Raw genomic sequence first — 21470 nt, forward strand, 5'->3', positions numbered from 1 at the left:
AAAAAAGATGTGGGTGGTATGGGAAAAACAATCTGAGAAATATTTCCAGGTTTGAGACTGAGGTTTTATCCTGGCAAAAAAGACGGACACGTGGGTCATACACTGGCCTCCTCACTGCTCTTATTTATGCCAAACAAGTACTAGGCACAAACAGTAGATGGAAAAAAAAAAAAGGAGGAAAAAATCTCTCAAACTGGGAATTTATGTCTTTAAGCAGACAGCATAATGAAGGGCTGCAAAGTAGGCTATAGGAAAAATGAGTGGAGAAGTGTAATCACTGGCTTGCTGGTTTAAGGGAACACATGAGTATGAGATATAGGTGAACTGAATTGGTTTGAACATATTCTGAAAGAAACATGTTTGACAGGAGACTTACACAGGGAAAAAAAGGCACTGGAATCACAGCAAGTAGCTCATCTCAGAGGTGGGACTCTGGATGTCCCAAAAGCCCAATAATGTGGTTGCTTCACAATGGTGTTGTGGAAACTGTGTTGGTAGAGGGGCAAGCAAGGAGGACAGTGGTTAAAGCTTTCTCCCCTCCATCAATCATTTTAGCCTTTCTCTTTTGATTTTCATATTTGAAACTTCAGCAGTATCAACATTGGCCTTTCCCAATGTTGCTCTGTTGTTTAATGGCTAAGAGTTCAATTTTGATTAGGAGCAGCTCCCAAAGGTATTGCTTAATTTTACCCTGGATCTTTTGATACTGCAACTTATCCTCTTCCCAAATAAAATTATGACCAGAGTTGAAACAGAGCAAATAATCAATAAAACAGCAGTAAAAGACAGCAGCAGTAATTGAAGGCGCTGTGCACTCCAAGAAAGGTTCAAATCATCATCTTTATTACATAAGGAAGATTACATAAGAAAAATTGCATGACCTGCCAGTAGGATTTTTATGTATGTATTTACCTGGGCCATGCATGTGGGTGCAGTGTTAGATCACAGGCTTCTCACACATGAAACACTGATCAGTGGACCACTGTTGTTGCTTCCATGCTTCCTCATACCCACTCTACGTGTCCACATACACACAGAGGGGAGGACTCGCATCTGATCTTGGTCATAAAATCTCCTCTCTCAGCAATACAACCAACAGCTCAAGCCCCATTTTGGAGAGATGCTGTTACTGTGCAAGGAAGGAGACTTGTCTGCCAGACCACTGCTCCACTGGCCATTGAAGCTGAATGCTGATAAAAATTAGGGAAGAGAACAAGCCTGAGCTATGGCAATTGGATGCCACTTCAAACAATAGCAGATAGCCCAATGTCCTGCAGATAGCCCAATATCCCCAAAGAGTGTTGTGCAAAACTCTTAGAACTAACTTTTCCCATGTGATTACCAATGTTTGCTCCCTCAAGACTGCAGTCAGACCTGCCCAAGTGCCTCAGACTTGGTACTGAAGACAGAATGCCGAGTGAAAACTAGTCCGGAAATCAAACCACATACATGTTTTAGATCCAAGCTCTCTAAAGCTGACACCCAGAATCGGTACCTGACTTCATTTCATGCCTGGACTCCCCTCTATAAAATGGAGGTAATAATGCTCCATGTCACTAGGCTGTAATGACAGCAAATTAATTTTGATGACGTACATAACCAGTGGAAGACAATACTCGTGCCCTCAGGACACAGCTCAAATACTTAGTGTTAAATTGTATGCCCCATCTTAAAGAGAAATATTCTCCATCCCTTAAAGAGACAATAGTGCCAGGATATAATCTTGTTAAGGAAGACTAACACTATGCATAAACTCCTGACAAGGCCCTGAGGAAAACTCCCTTCTTGCATTTCCTAACTTTACAGTCTAAATAATGTCTTTTTCTAGCATGGCTTTGTATGTGCTTTTGATGAAATTCAATAATGACTGTATCATATGGCCTCTTTGAGACTCCATTAGTGTCATGAGTGAAGTGGGATCCTTTAAATATACTGCACTGCTGATACAGTGGAATGAAAAATAGAAGATAATGGCCTACAAATACAACTACATGACACAGCATTGAAGAGAGAGGCAGAGAGTGATAACAGGCATCTCAGAGAACAAACAAAACTGGAGACGTTGGACCACCAATTCAGGCACTGGTGGGCTGATGATTCTAGGGAATCCAGACACTTCCACAACTGGACCTCTTCTCCTGTCTACCTGACCTTTTTCTAAATTCTTCTCTTTCTCATCCATTTTGGAGGTGAAGTGCCTTGGGGCAACCTGGTCCAGCTTCTTAACTTGACTTACAAAAAGAGGTCCCTCCTTAGATACCCTTACATGTACCTGTACACTAAAGCAGAAATACTATCACCCAGCCATGCAGCGTGAAGTACTGCACTGAGCACATGGGACTTTCCACAGAAAGTATTGTGAAACCAGTACTGTGAGAGTCAAAGCTTCTTTGTAGCACACATTTTGGCACAGAACAGAAGTTTAGATTGCATGATTAAGACACATGAGACTTCACAAGAACTGTGCTACTAATTTAGGAATAACTGAGCACTACTCTGTGCAATTACAGTAGGGAAAAAAGGCCGCTGCTCTAAGACTTCAGGCCCTTTGTTCCCAAATACATGTAGCTTGGTTATTAAATCTCTTTTTTTCCTTTTATTTCATAATGAAAACTATGTTTCTTTTAGAGCTTTGGCTGAAAGATCTCAAGCCTCACCAGTGAATGGTAAACATGCACATCTTTGTAGCAAGACTCTTTAATGGTGTATAAGCAAATACTTCAAGATGTCCCTGAAGAAGCTGAGCATTCCCAGCAAAGTAACTTGCTCAAGTGAGAGCTACTTAGTCCAAATGTCCAATAGCATTTTTAAAAATAAATTTTTAACAATCCATCTCCTTATGTGAGGACAAAGTTCAGATATTAACCCTGGCCAAGAGCCCTGAAGGCTTTCAACTGGGCATTTTTCCCTGAATAAAGAAGTTGCAGATGAAAACAAACAGACAAAATACCTGATGGGCAGATACGTAAGAGAACACTGAATTTAGGTCAGTTACACCAGGAGAGACACTTAGGCTTTAGAGCAACTAGCAGGGTTTTCTGCTGATTTTTTTTTTGTTTGTTTGTTTTGTTCTAAGAGAGGTTGCCCAATGGTTTAAAAATAAACAAACTGGGAACTCCACTTCCTCAAGTAAGAACACCACAAAATTAAGCCTGTTGCAATACAAACTCACTACAAGGAATGCAAAATAATGGCTGCTAGGAGACTTTCTGCTATAGGGAAAGGTGCTTGCCAAAGACTTTGGGAAGATTTAAAGAGAGCACAAGCTGAGACTTCATAAAATACTTAGCAACAACAAAGGCAAAATTGAGAGGTAAAGCTCCTCCTTTCCCCACAAATAAAAGCCCTACAAATTCCAGAACAGTTCTCAAATCTATTTCTCTGAATTGTCTGAACTGGCTGTCTATACTTCAAAACCCAGAAAATGAGGGTTTTCTGCACAAGTATGTTGATTCTGTGTCGAAGGGCTCAAACACCACTTAACAGAAGACTGTGCTTATTATACTAGACAAAAGTAGTGAAGATTTCAATTGACTCCTGATTACCTAGAGAAACAAGGGGGCTCAGGAATTAAGGTGTGTACATATACACAGGCTGTGCTCTAAGAATACACAAAGCTGTGGAGAAAAGGGAAGACAAAAGGAAGAGCAGGATGCTATTCATGATGGAGCACAGACTCCCAATGGATCAGTCCACACAGCCCAGTGCCATACAGACATCACAGATTCAGAAGCAGCATACAGAGCACACCGGCTGTGCTCTCAGGCCACGCTGGTTCAGCACTGTTTATAACCCATGCTGAAAAAACCACCACCTGGATGTTATTTTATAAATCTGCAGCCAGTGCTTCAGGTATTTTTCTTTATAAGGTTATTTTTTCAATCACTTTCCACAGAGCTTATCTGATAAATGAGAGTGTATGTGTATGTTTACATACAAGTCCTACTGGGTATAAGATGGCTTATGCTGAGACTAGTAAGGTGTATAGGCATCCATCATGTGGTTAACCTGTTACTGAGAGGTCAGTCCTGAAAAATGAAAAGCCAGCTGACTAAGGATTTCCTCCAGTCTCTGCTAAAGCCACAGTGAACATTGTATGCCAGAAACTGCTGTTTCTTCTTCAGATTTCAATGCAGATTTCAAGGAGGCCTTTACAGAGCACACTGCTTAAACACTGCTCACTCAGTGGAAAGGTGCTGAACACTGTGAAAGGGAGAGTGCCACTCATTAGCACTAGTCAAGTACATTTACATTCCCTGGCAATACAGCAACTGTGGAGCTTCCCATTCAGATGAGGGCTGTGTGCACCTGTATCTTCCCTTCCAAATCCTCTCCATGGCCTCACCTCTGCCAAGCAAACCCTCCTCCTTGGGAAATACCTGTGCAACCTCTACTTGGTTCACATAGGGTGAGAGGAGCTCAGCTGAGGGCAGGGAGCACAGGAGGAAGAAACTGTGGCACCAGTCCTGCATAGACATCTGGAGTGCCCACCTGCATGATGTCCTGAAGGTTTTCAGTGAAGGACAGCTCAGCCTCCACCATGTAGAACTCTGCCAGGTGCCGGCGACTCTGCGAGTTTTCTGCTCGGAACGTTGGGCCAAAGGTGAACACGTGAGTAAAAGCCCTGCAAGGCAGCAGGGAACAGGTAGGTTAGGTCCAGCACACAATTGGGTCTGTTACACCTAAAGCCCTCACTTTTCTCCCAGCATCTAGAAACAATCATGTTTCAATTTCATTTTTGACACTGCCATTTCATCAATGGCACTGCTGAAAAAACTGCTGTTACGTTCCTTCATCCAGGCGTGGAGAGGGGTTAGTCACACCTTGTGACTCAGAGACATTGCACACACACAATATTCAGCTTTCTCTGAACACAAGTCGTGCTCAGGACATTTTTTGTAACTGTGTAGGAATAAAACTCAACATTCTGCAGAACTGGCTAACTAGAGAAGCATGCAGATACTATACCAATCATGCTATCCTCATCCACTTGCCTTTACACTTCTTTGGTTGCAATGCCTGACCTTCACAGGTGCTGTGAGATCCCAGTGCTCACCAGAGCAGACTGGGTCGTGCTGCTGGAGTTGCTGAGCTGGTGGGCACTGAGGGGTGGCCAGTGAAGGCCAGCAGGATGGGAGGTGTATGGCGTGCAGTCCCCCTCTAGTGGTAAGACAGAAGTTCATTGCTCAGAGAGCCATGAAGATAAAGAACTGGGCCCTTCCACACAGCTAAAAATGGTTCAGCTGAAAGGGGTCCCGACTGCAGAGAACACATCGGGGAGAACATTTAATGCTGAAACAATCAATGCATTTGCTATTATGAAGCCGTTTCTCCAGCCACCTTCTGGGTGGCTATTTAAATCCATCCTTTCTTGTTCTGCAGCCATGTCATGCTGTGTTTCCACTTCCTTTGTAAGAAACCTCCCTATCAAACACCAACACACCTTTAAAAGTTTTGATTTTATGTGGGAAGCTGCATTCCAAGCAATACCTTTTACACTGTGATCTAAGAGTGCTTGAGCTCCTGGACACCCACAAGCCAGTGAGAACTTCCCAAATACATGCCATGACATTTGTGTTTCCTCTCATGCTGCATGGGAAGAAAACCATGATTGGAGAAGAGAGCAAGCTGCTTCAGAAAAACCATGAACTGGGCAGCTGCTAACTTTGGTACATCTTTAACTTGATGATATTTTTAGCTGCAGACAGCATGTAGGAGAAAAAGAAAAAGAACCTGATCATGGTTTGACGCTCATGACAGGATGTGTGCTAATTGCTGGGGCTGGCATTTGACTTGCATCTTGCTCTGCAAGCTTTCAACTTAAAAAGGACGTTCACTGAAGTTTCTGAACAGGCTAATTTTGTTCAACTGAAGTTTAAATAAACAACACTACAAAAAGCAGCATTTTTCCTTTGCCCCTTATGGAGACATCTGTGCTACAAATAAAGGAACACATGCATTCTGCTTCACTCATCTGTTCCCTCATGTCACATGTTGGTTAAAGGTTATGATCCAAAGAAAAAGCACTTTCTTTTTCCTTGAGTTGCTAGTAGTAAACACACCAGAAGCTTCAGGTCAAGACTCTGAATACATAGCCTGCCTGTAGGTTTCTTTTCCCCGTGGCTCTGCTTTCCCTCCTCCAAGAAACACACTTTCTGTCTCCACTTTGCTCTTGTACCTGCACTCCCTCATATAAGACCACAGTATCTACAACCAACTAACTAGATTTTGCAGCAAACATCTTCCTTCAAGCATGCCACTTTTCCCTCTGCTGCCCTCTCACTTGCTGAGATGTTACTGTACAATTCTGTTACTCCATCATTCTCCTTCAAACTGCCTTTTGCAGTAGCATCTACAAAACCTCAGCAATGTTTAGATAAGTGATGTACCAAGACTATTACTCACTGCACAGGTCATTCACTATTATTTCATCAGTTCCTTGTGATCCCCCATCTGTAGCCACCTGTTGTCTTGAGTTATACAGAAACTCATGTTCTTCCTCACATGGCCTTTTTGGTTTGTTTTTTTTCCCATGCTCCTAAAGAGCACCTGGCATAACAAGGTCTTGGATCCAAACTTTAAGAGCCTCAACTGCTATAGCAATACAAACAACAGATACAAAACAGTGAGTCATGCAGTCAAAATCATTTTATGTTTAAGGCAGAACTGGTCAAAAGCTTTTGTTTGCCAGGTTGTGGAGGTTGGCCTGCAGTGGGAAACAGGAGTTAGAGGCAGGCTCTTGCTCTACCTGCCCCCACGTTTCACAGTTTTGCTAAAATATTTCAATTTGAGGCCCTTCAGTTAAAGAAAGAATTTTTCCTAAATAAATTAGTTTAGTCACAAGTTCAGTTTGTGACTGAGCCAGGATCAGACACAAGATGAAAATATTGTGAAAAGCTTACAATTACTCTAAGTACTCATTCAGGTCTGCCCAGTATGATGTGCAGGTCTCTAATGTCTCACTGACATGAAGGCCTCAAAGTAACACTGAAAACTAAAGTGTGACACTAGCTGGCTAGCACGAGATCCTTTCCCAGAGAGCAACAGCCTGGCTTCAGGGAGTTTCAGACATTTCTCAGCAGCTGTCCACTCAGTAATAAGTAACTTCAGTTACTGTGGCAGGACAGTCTCCAGCAACCAAGGCTACTAAGAGTACTTTGAACTGCACTTATTTCCTACTGATCAGCAGCCCAAGCATGATGATTAGTTACTCATCTTCCAAGGGGCTTGCTGCCTGCAAGATACCTAAAATCAATCAGAAATAAAAAAGACCCACCCCCTTATTGCTCCAAGATGTCAGCCATGGTCAAACACTTCATAGTCAGAGATCAATTTTGTACTGCAAGAATAAAGCCTCTCTATGCCCAAGACAGCTTTTGGGGAGGGCAAGTGCAGAACAACTCCCACAGGAACCAATTTTTGTCTTTCCTCAGCTCTAGGCACTTGTACACAGAGAACCACCTATGTTTACAAAACAAACCATTAGCACTGCAACTCTATGGACTACCCCAAGGAGACAGCAAGTGTAAGGGCTTTGTGATAGCCTGTAGAACCTAACATCACTGGTGTGGGGCTGAATTTGTCTGACCCTTAAAAAAAGGGAAAAACAACACTCAGCCCTAGCCCCCCTCTCCATCAAATAAACCCCCATCTGCAGGGAGGGGAGGAATCATTCATTTCTCATGCTAACTCAAAAGGGAAAAGACAGATACAAGTAACTGTGAGAACTTCTCCAGGATCCTGGGACCCTAGCAAAGGGAAACTAGCCAGATGTCACGCTGGCAAAGCGATCAAAGGAGCGCAATAAATGCAAGTCATCTGGTAACAGCAATGCAGCATTGACCAGAGGCCTGGACATAACAGAGAAACACAGCTAAAAGTACATATAGTACTGTTATCAGCTCTGTGCACGAACAATTATTTTCCATCCAGGCATTTATATAATGTTTACTGTGCCCTGCCATTCAAGATGTTAAGCAAATGCCCACTATACAAATCAAGTTTTATTTGTACTTCATCTGCTATAAAAAAACATATCTGTGATTTGATACACTGCTGTATCACACTGAGCATGTACAGATATATCAGAAAAGAGGGATGGGAATTGACTCAGCTCTGATTTCATGGTACTGAGAGCAAACCCAGTCACATTTTGTTCTGTGTGCATTCAGCACCTAGCACAATGGAGCCTCAGTGCAGGGCTGTGACTCCTATGCTCTATGATGCAAATAATCAATCATTTAACATTCCCAGACCTCTACAAGACTTACAGTGTTTAAAAATAACTTGAAAATTCTGCCTAAGTCTCCAAAAGTGCCTAGGTCAGTTTGGGTTATGGGCACTCGAGGGTCTTTAAAAAAAAAAAAATCAGTAGTGCTAATTCCTCATCTCCAACAAAAGCATACACACAGGAGAGGAAAAAAAAGCTCACTAATCTGTTGAGCCTTTTTCCTTAGCCATTACAGGCAGAGCAGTAATGTCTGTAACACTCTCCTTGTACGTGCTACCAAAGAATACAAGAGAGGCTTTGAAATGAGTCCTTTTGCAGGCAGTTTTGCCCAGATCAGAGCTCTGGACAGCAAGCCTGAGAGCATTTATGCAGTTCACAGGCGCTGCCGGGGTCGACACCACAAGAAGGCACAGAGCTGCTTAATTAATTGCTCCCTTTCTGTGACTGTATTTTGCTCTGCCCAGTTCTCTGGGAAAATTTGAGTTTAATGTGGAGGCCAAGAGAATACCCACAGTATTCCTTCCAACACACTGAAATGCATCAAAAGCCAGGGCCCCATCCTGGAAAACATTGAGCTTTCTCACCCCAGCCTAGTGAAGGGCCCAGCCACTTTTAGCTACAGGCTGCCAGGAGTCCCTTTGGACACCAAAGCAGTACCTGGAAGTGTTGCTGGGCCATAGCCATCCTCTGCACGGATCAGGGAGGCTCACTGCTGCACAGGCCACACTTGTGTTCTCTGCCCTATGGACAGCCAGGAAGGGAGAAACTTGCCCCCTTTCACCTTTATTTCACACACTACTAAAACAGTCTCCAGAACCAGCCACCTTTGGGAGCTTTCTGCCATGCAGAATGAAAGCTCATTTCGTTTGAGTTCACTGACATTTCATTATAGAGGAAGTGAGAAGAACCAATAGAGAAGTAATAAGTATCTGTACCCAAAGCTGCTTCAAATAATTCTTTTAATTAAACTCATGCAGTGTTTGTAGGCCACAGCATCTCTGCCTTACTGGCAACTTTTATAGTGCAATCCAAATAGAATTAATTGTGCTGATGGTTCCCAAGCCAGGAATGGATTGTACTCCTTTTCTGAGCCAGGACTCCACGCTGCTCCTGAGGTAATAAAGACTTATTTGTGCTGTCGAACCAAGGGCATATAACTCTGAACAAGGCTATTAATCAAGAAGATGCAATCCCTGTACAGTCAGCTTACGACCAGTGCTAAGGTCACATCACACAGTAGTGACACAGCTGGAGGGAGAAGCGGGTTCCTGTGACTCAGGGCTAAGTCCTAAACCACACCAGTACACACTGGGAGCAAAGATGTTTCTCAAAACTTCATCACCCCAGTGATTTCTACTGTAAGTCATAAAAATACACTACTGACATGGCAGAGGGGGAACAATTCATTTTCACGGTGCCCTCGCTGTCACCCCAAAATACAACACATACCTATGTAAACAAAAATATATTGATTACTCTGGCAAGATCTGCAGGGACGAGTTAAACTGAACAGTGACTTATGCCAAATCTCATTCTTGGCTATGCTAAATGAATGCAGCACATAACCCTTCAACACAGTGTGTTCCCCTATACCATAATGCACCGACCCCTCCCTGCCATACAGAGACTAAAATCTAGATTGCAAGAAAATCTAGAAAAAGTAACTTCTAATCCAAATCAAAACAACACACAACATCAGCAGAGGAGGAGAAACCTTCAGCAAGGTGACCCTGAAGCCAAGGAGTTTATCTACCCATTGTCCTTTCTCTTAGGAAGTGAGGAAGTTAATAAAGTGAGCCATCTGATTTAATTCCACTCTGTCCTGGCATGACCATATTCATTTTGAGCATGGAGGACCTGCCTGCTCCACTGAAATAAGCAGGTGACTTTGCTCAGCTGCTAGGATGCACCAGTTAGCTGCAGTGCTTGACCTGAACATGAATGGGATTGTTCAGGGATGTTGAAATTTGTATTTTGAAAGATGTTCTGGCCCTGTGCACAAAACTACACACACGGGTGACCATTCAAAGTATCAGCCCAATGTTTCCCAGGTCTAGTTTTTGGAGGAGCTGGAAGTCCAGGGCTCCTAATGATGATAGCAAGGTACACATGCCCAGCAGTGTTGACAAGAGGCAGAATATTTTAAATCCTTGACCTGGGTAGACTGTGTTAAAAATACTTGTCAGAGTTGGACAGAAATATCTGGGGTTTAACCTCAGTGTAAAAATAATATTCCCATTAGTATTGTCTGGTGGTTTGGATTCTGCCCAATGAAAATGCACATTTCTGTTGAAAAGGCAACAGAAGGGACTGAATTTTACCCAGAAAAATGAGTTTTTAAAGACTCCTCACAGGCCATTTCTGCTTGCCCTCTGGGGAAATGCAGATGAGAAAAGCTGCATCTCGACAAGAACTTTTGTAGCAGTATGTGAGACTTAGGCCTGGGCAGCAGAACTGCTGTGCTGAGTGCTGAGGTTTTGGCTCATGCTGCGACGAGATGGGACTGTACTTCCTTTTGTAAGCAGCCGAAAATAAATACATAAATTAAAAAAAAAAAGAAAGCTGACTAAGTTCCCAGACAGGGACTGGGAAGTGCCAACTTCCCCCTGCAGCCAGTCAGACTGAAGTAATGCAGCAGCTTCTCTGACTGCAACCTCCAAAGGGATCCACAATGCCCAGGAGGCTGCATGTGTACAGCACTCTCCTGACATACTCCAGGATTTGCTCTTCCCTTGCCACAGCCTCTGCTCTAGCTTCAGTGGCACAAAACAGAAGATGGGACAAGGATCCTTCCCACATCATCCTCCTCTGCTTGAATATGATCCAGGCACACTTGACTAATTAACAACAAAGTGACCCACATACCCTAATTATCTGGCAAAGCACCCAGAAGTTTATTAAACCTCACAGCAGAGCTAGACACTGGATTGTTAGTCTACATAGGCAGGAGAATACAGGAAAACTGAGACAAAGGACATTCAGAGTTACTCAGAACCATAGAAGTCATCTGCTCCAGGCTCAAAGACCTCATCAGCCTGGGTCCTCCACCCTTCTATGCAACAGTGTTGTACTTTAATGTCACTGGAGTCTTGCTTTGTCCTAGTTTTGATATTATTGTTTTTACTTAAAGTCAATAAAATGACTGATTAGCAATGAAAACTCAAGCTGGGTTGATGAAAGCCACCAGAGTAGTTGAGGATTTGTTCAAATAATCATTTCCCGTGCTCTAGCTAATGGAGATATTCTACAAAGGAGTGATACAAAATGTTCCAAAGGTTTAAATAAAACAGGTAGCTAAGATGTTTTTCAAATTTTATCATCCCATTGACTCCTGCTGTAAGGCATTAAAATACATTACCAACATGCTGGGAGGCAACAACTGGGTTAAATCTTTTTCCTTTCAAAGTGGAAAAAACCCATGTTCTTTAAAAATTGCATTATAACAGCCAGGAAGAGGATAATTAATTTTAATTTTTTTCATTTTTCAGATGGACATTGGTTTTACGAAATCTGCACGTACCAATCACAACATGAAAAAGCATCAGTGGGTGCATTACTGAACAAAGGGAGTCATGGTTCAGGCCACATTCCAAAGTTTGGGTGTAACTGCTTAAAACCTCCAAAGCCTCAAATTCTACAGTAACTACAAGAAGTAAGCAACTGTATCCAAAAAATTACTAAAATCCATATAAAATGCAACATGTTTCAGCTGACTACAACGTGTATCTATATTCTATTCTACTTCAGTACAATGGCAGCAAATCGAAGCACTTCAGGGCATGTGCTAATGGATTTGTTCATCTATTTCAAGGAAAGCTGTAGGAGCATATAGGAATGAAGCTGCCTGACTTCACATCTCATCCTGGAGCCATCTCCTGAGGCATAGAGACTGCTTGAGAAGCAGGAGCTGCAGCCTGGACACAAGACAGGTTCATGCTCTCCTAAGCTATCAAGCTTGCCATGGTGTTGTTTTGCCACTGATGGTCAGCTGAGCTGCCCACAGGCTTCTTGCTTGCCTCAGTCACAAAGTAAAATAAATTTCCAGGAGTCACCACAAATGTGGCTACTATGGCAGAGGAACATGTGGGCAGAGGGTTGTGACAGCCAGTACTGTCACTCACAAAGCCACAGCTTCTTAAACCCCTGCAGCTCTCACAGCGTTGCCAGGGCACATGGATGAAGTGCAGCTGCTGGGCTCCACACATGTTCTCCTGACACAGATCCTACAGATCCTACCACTGACTGGAATAGGGATGACGAGGTATTCAGAGAAGGAAAAGGGACTATGCACTGGATTCAAGACAGAAACATACTGGCTCAACTTAGCTTACTTGTAAAATGAGGACCAAGAATTTCAGCTGAGGACCAGTTTCATCAGTTGAGCATAAAACTGGTTCTTCTCTTCAAGCGCTACCCGCACTTAATTTTTACAGCAGGGACATAACACAAAGAGCACATAGTCCAAGACTGCTGGGACTGCATTCAGCAGATGTGAGGATCCCAGGAACTGCAGCTAAACTCAGCACACACTCACCGTGCTTGCAAGCACCTGCTTACCCTCCCCAAAAGGTGGAGAGGAAAAAAAGACCAACAGGATATCCAAAGCTCCAACTAGCCAAGCAGCTCTAGACTCACTGTTGTATCTACAGAGCTCTTGTATTTGGTCTCCCAGTAATACAAAGTCATTAACAATCACTGCAGCAGTCATGAACCAGACTGAAGTATGCAGTAATTGATTAAAACCAGACATGTCACGGTTGCTTTTTATAGATCCAATTAAGTGTCAGCCTAATTAATGGAAGTTAGTGCACTAATTATAAGAGTCTGCATTATGACTCAGACTCAAACAAACGTTGTGCAAGAAATGTCAGAAATTTTTTTTTTAGACATCCAAGATAAATAATTACACTTATTTTTGTTACTTCTTAGCAACAGGAATGTTATACAACTGGACATCATTCCTGCAGCTGCATTCAGAAGAATTTAAAATTGTACAGTGTACAGCAAATATTTGTTTAAAGACAATGTAATCTGTTTCATCATTAGCAAGTAATTTTGGAATCAAATTTTAAAGTGTGTGTTGCCAGACTGCTGAGAATGAAGCCTCTTTTATGGAAGGCAGCCTCAAACACATCTCTTTTGAGCTCTGCAGTGTTTTCTTGAACATCAAAATGACAGCTCTCTCTCATTCGCCATCCTCCATGCTTTGAAAAACACTGAAGTACTGGCATTTTAGGAGTGAAATCAGAGTGATTTTAGTACCTTCTGCAACCAACAGGAAATTCACGGTGTTCAGCTCTCTACAAACTCAGGCAGACGCAGCCAAAATAGTCTGGATGACTGAAATGCTTTTTAGATCCTCTCTGCAACCTGCAAAACCAGTTGTAGGATTGCAAAGAACATCTGGATTAGGCAGAAGAACAGCAGAATAGATGATGGTTTAGCAATCAAGGGGATGCGCTTGAGGAGAGAGGGATTAATTATGCTGCATCTAAACCAAGTTTCATAAGTAGGTGTTAGCAGGCAGAAGTCTGAATGAAAGGCTGAGACTTTAAGTTAGCAGGAAAAAACAAGTCCTGGGGATGTTGAAGTGAAATTGAGCTAGAAAGATACCATCTTCATCAAGATGGTATTGTGCCTGAAATAGGTGGAGAGGACAATGAGAACAAAGGCAAGAAAAAAACTTAGAAGATTACTTGGGCTGGAAGGGACCTCAGGAGGTCATTGGTTCAGTCTTCTGTTCAAAGGAGGGTCAACAAGAAGGCCAGACCAGCTCAAGGCTCCACCTAGCTGTGTTTCTGATGAAGAGCACACTGTTTCTCTTGTCAATCTTTTTCAATGCTTGACTGATTTCTCCATTATCTTCCCTGCTATGTCCACTGAGAACTTCACTTTTCTCAACTTATCCCCACTGCTTCTTGTCCTCCTGTCATTCACCACTGCAAGAAGTGGGCCTGTCTTTGGAGAGCCACCTTGCAGGTCCTAACAGGCTGCTATTAGGTTGCCCCTCAGCCTTTTACCCATTTGCAGGGAACTTCAAGACAATGTGAGATGAACAAGAGAGGAGAAACTTAGTGAAGGCCTGATAAGAGAGAAAAGAAACAAGGCTGAGGAGGGCAAGGAATGATGAGATAACTTATGCTGCCATTTAGGGAGGGGATAGCTCCCAGAAGTTTAAGTAAAAGCAATTTTATTTAAGCTCATGATGCAAAAGGCAGAACAGTCAGGGCCTGGGATGAAATGCTGCGCAAGGGAAAACACTGATGTTAAACTATTAACAAGAGGGACTGAAAAGAGAGAAGCAGGTCCAGCCTGTGGGAAAGGAGAATAATAAAAAAAAATAAAATTACTGCAGCCAGTGAGCTGTACTTCTAGACAACAAATGGCTTTGGCTGTCACCAGTATGCTTCTGAATCATCTTCAGCTGTCACAGACCCTCCAGCCCAGTTCAGGTCCCCAAGGGGGCCTTTGTCCTTACCAGAGGATCGGGGGGCAAGCAAATACCACATGGACTCCACAGCAAACCAATGACATTTCAAAGCAGATATCAGGACACAGACAGCCCTACACTTGTACTGGTTACTGACTCATCGGAGATTGAGGAGACTGAAGGGGAGAGCTGTATTACTGAATAAAGACTTTTCTGGAGACCTTAAAAAGCCCATGGATTTACAGCAGCTGACAATGATTCAGACACGCTGAGCAGACAGCCTAGATGCCATCACTGCTAAGATGAGGCACAATGAAATGAGAAGTTGTGCCAAGTAGGCTGTCTGTGTCACACTGAGATGAACTCCTCTGACCTTGCCTTCAATAACAAGCCTACACAGCACAGCAGATGGTCAATAAACGCAGGAACATCTCTCTTCCCACTTTTCCTCAAAGAAAAAACTCACCAACTATAAATGGCTCACTGCTCTCTCCTGTGATCAGGAATAGCATCCCAAGCAACCCTGCCACGAAACAGAGCCCTGATCCCTGGACAATGCACAAGCATGGGCATTCAGGTGATTCCCTGTGGTCTGCAGATGAACTCTCTGCAAGGACACATTAGATGTGATTACAGATTTATCTGGAAAGTCTTCTCCATACCCCCTTTTCCAGCTACAGCTTGGAGGTTGCTCATGAGCTCTGTAAAGCTAAAAGCTAACCCCAACTTTACATGACTGCCTACTTGACCTCCTACTCCCCTTCTACATACACCTCCCCAAGGACAAATTCCTACCTGCCTCTCATACCTATCCTGCCCCACTTCTACTTTCTAATGGACTTCTGCAGGATCTGTCTCTCTCCCAAGTCCTACATGTCACAAGAGAAAATGGGTCAAGACTGTGTGGGGACGGTTCTCCTCAGCATTTCTATCTCAGTCTCTTCCCACAAATTCTTGGGAACAAAGTGTTTTCGAAAGCCTTAAGACTGCAACATTTAACATTATATTTAAGCTAAAGGTAATTTTTGAAGACTAGATAATTTTATAGACATGAAGAATTTAGTCTGGTTAAAACAAAGGGTAAACTTCATGGAATCAAATCCAAAATGGATAAATCTTTACTGTTTTACCTGATTTGTTTATTGGGAAGATGAGAATATTTCCATTTTAGAGGTGGAAAACTCACTTTTTACTACTCTAAGACTAAGGGTGAAAGTGTCAAGCCTGTCAAAGAGAGAGTTCTCTTTCATAATGGGTTTGGTCTTCATCTATACTGAATTTTCCCAACAAATTAACTAAATTAGTACATTGAGTAGCTGGCATGAAATCAGCATAACAATTCTTATTTGAAGGCACATTTTTATGAGCAGCTGCAATGTAGATTCTCCTCAGATATGGTACTTCAGCCAAATCACTGCTGGCCAGCTGGACTGCTGATAGAGCCTGTCAGAGACCAGATCTCAGGCAGGTAGCATTGCAGTTGTTTGCTGTGTAGCAAGGGGGGTTCATCACGAACTTATGGTGACTTTAAAAACACTTTTAAAATTATCAGTTACTGTGGAGTGGAAACCTTCTGAAAATGGGAGGGATAAAATCCTAGCTTCGGAAAATGTGAACTTTAAAGATTGGCCTTTTCATCAGGAAGTTCTGACCTGTATTTCTAATAGCGTTTGCTGTCCATGCCTGATATACAATGTTGAGAATCAGTGCTGGAGTTTTTTTATGTAATCACTGTAGCATAGTTTAATTGGCTACTGATAAATAGCGGCAGTGAAATTGTTCAAAGGGCATTTTTTGCATACAAATCAAAACATATAAATTTTTTCAGAAATCTGTTTTCTGCCTGATTTGTTCTCCCTGAGTGACATGGTCTCTTCTCAGACCAGCTCAGTGTCTGTGATATGCTGAAATACTCAAGCTAGACATACTTGATAGACAGGATGTTTCTCATGGGGTGCCCTGTCTGCTACAGCCAAAGCACAGGTCATGTGGCAGCAGAAAACTGGTGTAATCTCAAATATTAGCTGGGGAAAGTTAATGAAGAAGAGGTTTGTTTAACTGAAGGGGGGGAGATTTTAGTCTCTGGAAGATGAGATGGCATGAGTCTGTATGTGTTAGACTTAATTGACTGTCACGCATTGTGACCTTTACTGAAAGACGTAATTCCACAATTCAAGTAAGTCCAAAGAAAGAACATGAAATACAATCTCACTCGATTACATCAGGCTGTATCCCTTAAACAGTACACAGCCTGCTCTAAGATAAAGCTAAACTTGGCAGATTACCTGTCTGGTAAATACTTTTTCCATTGATATCACTCAGATGCACCTTGCTCTCTAAGGATGGATAAATAAAAAAATCAATGCTCTTCAGCATGCAGTACACTACAGCTTCATGTTCCTATTTTGCAGTAGTGTGTTGTTCCTACAGACATTTTGAATTAATCTAGGGCCACCTAAATTTAGATGCATTTATTCATAATGGAGCATAGCTGTTCTGGGAACCTGCTCCTTTTATTTTTATTTTATTTAAGTACACTGAGTTTTTGAGACCTGCAGCTCAAGTGGTATTGAATCACTTCAGTCTTCAAAAATAAATGAAGCTCTTCTAGATGCAAAAGCACTGCACTGATACATCACACAGCATTAACTCTCTAGATGCTGTGAGACCCTCCAGAGCACAGAATCACTGAATGATTTTGAAAGTGACCCAAAGACAATGTTGTTCTAACTCATGGGCAGGGACACCTTCCACTACCCCATGTTGCTCAGAGCCCCATCCAACCTGGCCTTGAACACATTCAGGGATGGGGCATCCGCAGCTTCTCTGGTAAACCTGTGCCAATGCCTCACCACTCTCAAGTAAAGAAATTCTTCCTAATATCTAATTCAAACCTTTCCTCTTTCAATCTGAAGCCATCTCCCCTTGCCCTGTCACTCCATGTCCTTGTCCAAAGCCCCTCCTCAGTTCTCTTGTAGCCCTCAAGTATTGGAAGGGGCTCTAAGGTCTCCCTGGAGCCTCCTCTTCTCCAAGCTGAACAACCCCAGCTCTTTCTGCCTGTGTCCACACAAGAGGTACTCCAGCTCTCTGTCTAGGCTGGCCTCTTACTGCCCATCATCCAGCCACTACCACTCAGTCCATTTCTGGCAGACAACCATGGCATATATCTAATGGATACCAAAATTACCAGTTGAGAATATCCCACAGACAAAGACGAAAACTTCTAATTTTGCTCACCCTGCCATTACTTCCAAATGGAGCTGGCCAGAAACTGTCAGGAAGGCAGGCACATTGAAGAAATGGGTCTTTTCTGCAGACTCCTTGGCCTCTCTTGATGTCTGTAACAATGAGCAACAAGTCAGACCACTGATGTTTAAATAAAAACCACAGCACACAGCTTATTTTCCCTCTTTTCAAAGCATCGATTTTCACTTTCCAATCAATATGAACAGAGAGGAGGAAAAGGAGAATCTCTATCTTTTGTAGTTTGAAGCTTCATATAGCATTGCCTTCAAAATTCAATTTCAAGTCTGATGAGAAAATGGAGGAGTGTTTTCTGTGTCAGTCCCACTGACTTTCAGAGAAAACTTTAAACACAGTGTTATTTTCTTTTCACAGGGAAATGAATTTGTTTCCACTGGAAAAAGACAAACAGTAATAAAAAAAACAGGCGATGCAATATCCCCTTAAGATTTGTTATTCAGTCTTCAAAAATATCTCAACTGAAACAATACTAATTTGGAGACATCACAGCTTACATATTATATAGACAGTGAAAAATAAACTTTGTTTAATTTCAGCTTTTGCATGCTTTTTTTCAGGTCATCAGATATTTTAAGCATAAAAATCTACAAGTAATAGAAAATTTAACAAGTACAGTGTTACATTATGAAAAACCTCAAAAGAAAAAACAAGTCCTAAGAGACAAAAGGACAATAGACACAGATTTTAAAAAAGACACACAAAAAAATCATCTGAAAACAAGAATAACCTTTAATATTTACTGTGAGTGTCAAGCACTAGAACAGGTTGTCCAGAGAGGCTGTAAAGTCTCCATCTGGGGAGATATAAAAAACTCAGCAGCTGAGTACTGGGCAACTTGCTCCAGCTGACCCTGTTGGAGCACGCTGAGATGGATTAGATGATCTCTATAGGTCACAACTCAGTGACTTCTAAAGAAACATGAAGATAAATGATATTGTGTTTCAACATCTTGTATATTTCAATGTCATCCCTAAACTTTGGAGGAGCCAAAGGTTCAGGAGAAAAACAGAATGGAACTTCAAAGCTAATCTGAGGTCTGGCTGATCTACATTCATTTCCAAACAAAGACTTCCTTCTGAAATAAGTTTGAAATACCCACTTTTGAAGGTGCAGCTCCTAGGAGTCATGCTAAGTGTTGCTAGTTCAGCTAAGTATGCCACTGCCTCCTGCCACCCCACTCCCCAACTTGCTCTGTCACAGGGAGCCTTGTTCACCAGCCTTTGATAGCCTACAACCTGCCATTTTTATCTATGAGCTTTAAGGTGTTGCTTTTGTTCTCAAAAAGCTCTGCTGCTCATCACAAAGATAAAACAGTGACTTCCAAAAACCTCAGATCACAAGGCAGTTTTATCTCCTCACAGCATCACACTGAAGAAAAGAGCAAACTTGTCTTGTTCCACAGAGATCAATGAAAATACGACAATTTGTGGCTCTAATCCCAGGACTGCTTCCTTTGTTTCAGAGGTTTTGTGGCTCTAAAAAAACCAAACATCAAACTCTGAGGATGCAGAAGTAGGTCCCTACTGTTTTCATCAAATAAACCCAGAGCAGTTTCTCAAAAACAATAAGGATATTAATAAACATCAAACATTCACATAGTGCAGCCCCAGAACCATGGCCAGAGCACTAAAGAGAAGAGCCATGGATTCTGGTTTCTCTTTCCCTGCAAGCTTAGTTCAGACATTCCTTTTTTCACCAGTGAAAAATCCCACCTAATCCTGTAGGATGCAACTTCTAAACAATGAGAAAGAGACAAACTAGAAGCAAGTAAAGAACACGAAATCAGCCACAAAATTTCAGTGCTTCCCCCCAAATCCACAAACAGGATACAGCTGTCTCCAGGAGCTGGGGCCTGATTTATTTATAATGACTTTTTGCCATTTTTCATTCTCCACATTAGATGTGATCTCAGAGAGACATAAGGAAAATAGAAACACAGTAAGTGACTAGACAAAGTGAGACAATCTACAACTCAACTGGGCTCCTGAAAACCTGCAGCCTTGTTTGAGAGGTCACAAGATGTATGTCTGCATTGTGAGCAGCTCCTGAATGGCTTCTGACAGAAGGTGAAGATTAAACACGACAATATTTAGATTAAATTTTACTGCCCCATCACCATCTGATCACCTCCCCTCTCCACAGCTGCCCACTTGCTCTCCCTCATCCTAAGGCACAATACTCAATACAATGGGTACAACACAGCTCATGCCGAAAACTTTCCTATGCAGGAAAGATTAAATGCCTCCCTTTTTGTTCAGAAGGGACACCTTCAGCAAGGGGAGATTCCATAATCAGCAGCTGCACATTTCACAGGTACAAGTATCAGCTAATCCACTGGACGTGATTCCTCCACTTTACACATTTGAGCACAGGCCAATATTCCCAAGCACCTGTGCCCCAGATTCATACTCAGCCTTTTAGATCAAGATGGCTTCTTCATTATATGAAACCACAGCCACTGGTACAAGACAAACAAATGGCAGGGGACACTATCCCTTCACTGCTGACACTGGGTGAGATTGGTTTTCATGCCCATGACTGGCAAAATGAAGCAACAACACTGTCGTGCTTTTACTTCAATTAGATGGACGCTTCTCCCAATTCCCCACACCAAAACATGGACTTTGTAAAAGATTATGAGGGGAATTATGGGTTTCCTTTCAAGCTCTTTCCATCCCAGAGTCAAAAACTACCCAAATTACAATGGGGGAAAAGGGAGAAGGAACCTGTATGAAACATCTTGGTGTCTCAGAGTAAATGTGCTATAAAAACATGCTAGTATTTGACGTCAACTTCAAAGGCTTTTTATTCTCATTCTAAATACAAGAACAACTGGATTTAGTACCTGTTTTGTTCTCCATCTCCTCAAATGTCTAATGATTTAATTTAAAATTATTCCCTTTGATGTCAGTCTTGTATTAACTTCTCCTTGAGGCAATTAGCTTCAGGAAAGTACAAACTGTTTGATTCTATCTTACACTCTATGCAAGCCAAAAGCATGAAGGGATCAGAGAAGACTTGAAAAGCTCATAAAGCTCACAGAAATCATTGCTGTAGCTCTAGCCCAGGCCCACACCACCATGCTGCTGCAGCTTCCCAGAAACACATCTTTAATCCAGATTTGCCCTCTGTGACACCGCATTATAAACATGATTGGATTTTCCTTTTTAGGCAACCCCTGCAAAATTCCTAACTTCTAAGAGAAGTCCTCCTTGCAATTCCAGTCCTAATTCTGACCAGCTGGACTTGCACTGAGCAATAGCAGCTGGTTCTGCTGAGACACACATCTCATAAATATGTACTGGAATGCATTACATCTCATAAATATGGATTGGACAGGCAGATATGAATCAGATAGAAACGAGGAGAAACTGGGAGAGCTAGAACATGAAAAAGCAAGCCGTCCCACAGTTCACGTCCAGTTTACCCTGATCTTTGCCAAGCACATCTCTGAAGTACCAGCCTCCCAGGAACTGGCTGCCTCCCAGACCGTCACACATCTCTAAAAGGGAAAACACCTTACAGACACTAATACTGTTGCATTTA

General features: G+C 42.3%; 1 protein-coding gene across 8 annotated transcripts in view; it reads right to left on the reverse strand.

Moving 5' to 3' along the window:
• The window catches only part of NARS2 (asparaginyl-tRNA synthetase 2, mitochondrial), a 48675-nt gene that overhangs the window by 15223 nt on the left and 11982 nt on the right, over positions 1-21470 (reverse strand). For 6 of the 8 annotated variants that reach the window (XM_053971780.1, XM_053971779.1, XM_053971783.1 and 3 more), the window contains 2 exons: positions 17898-17998; positions 4492-4624 (listed from right to left, as the gene is read on the reverse strand). In XM_053971780.1, coding sequence (XP_053827755.1) covers positions 4492-4624; positions 17898-17998 — 234 coding nt within the window. The remainder of the gene's footprint in view (positions 1-4491; positions 4625-17897; positions 17999-21470) is intronic. The other 2 variants (XM_053971782.1, XM_053971781.1) reach the window with 1 other exon arrangement.

This window comes from Vidua macroura, chromosome 2 (assembly GCF_024509145.1).
Source record: "Vidua macroura isolate BioBank_ID:100142 chromosome 2, ASM2450914v1, whole genome shotgun sequence".
Taxonomy (NCBI): Eukaryota; Metazoa; Chordata; class Aves; order Passeriformes; family Viduidae; genus Vidua; species Vidua macroura.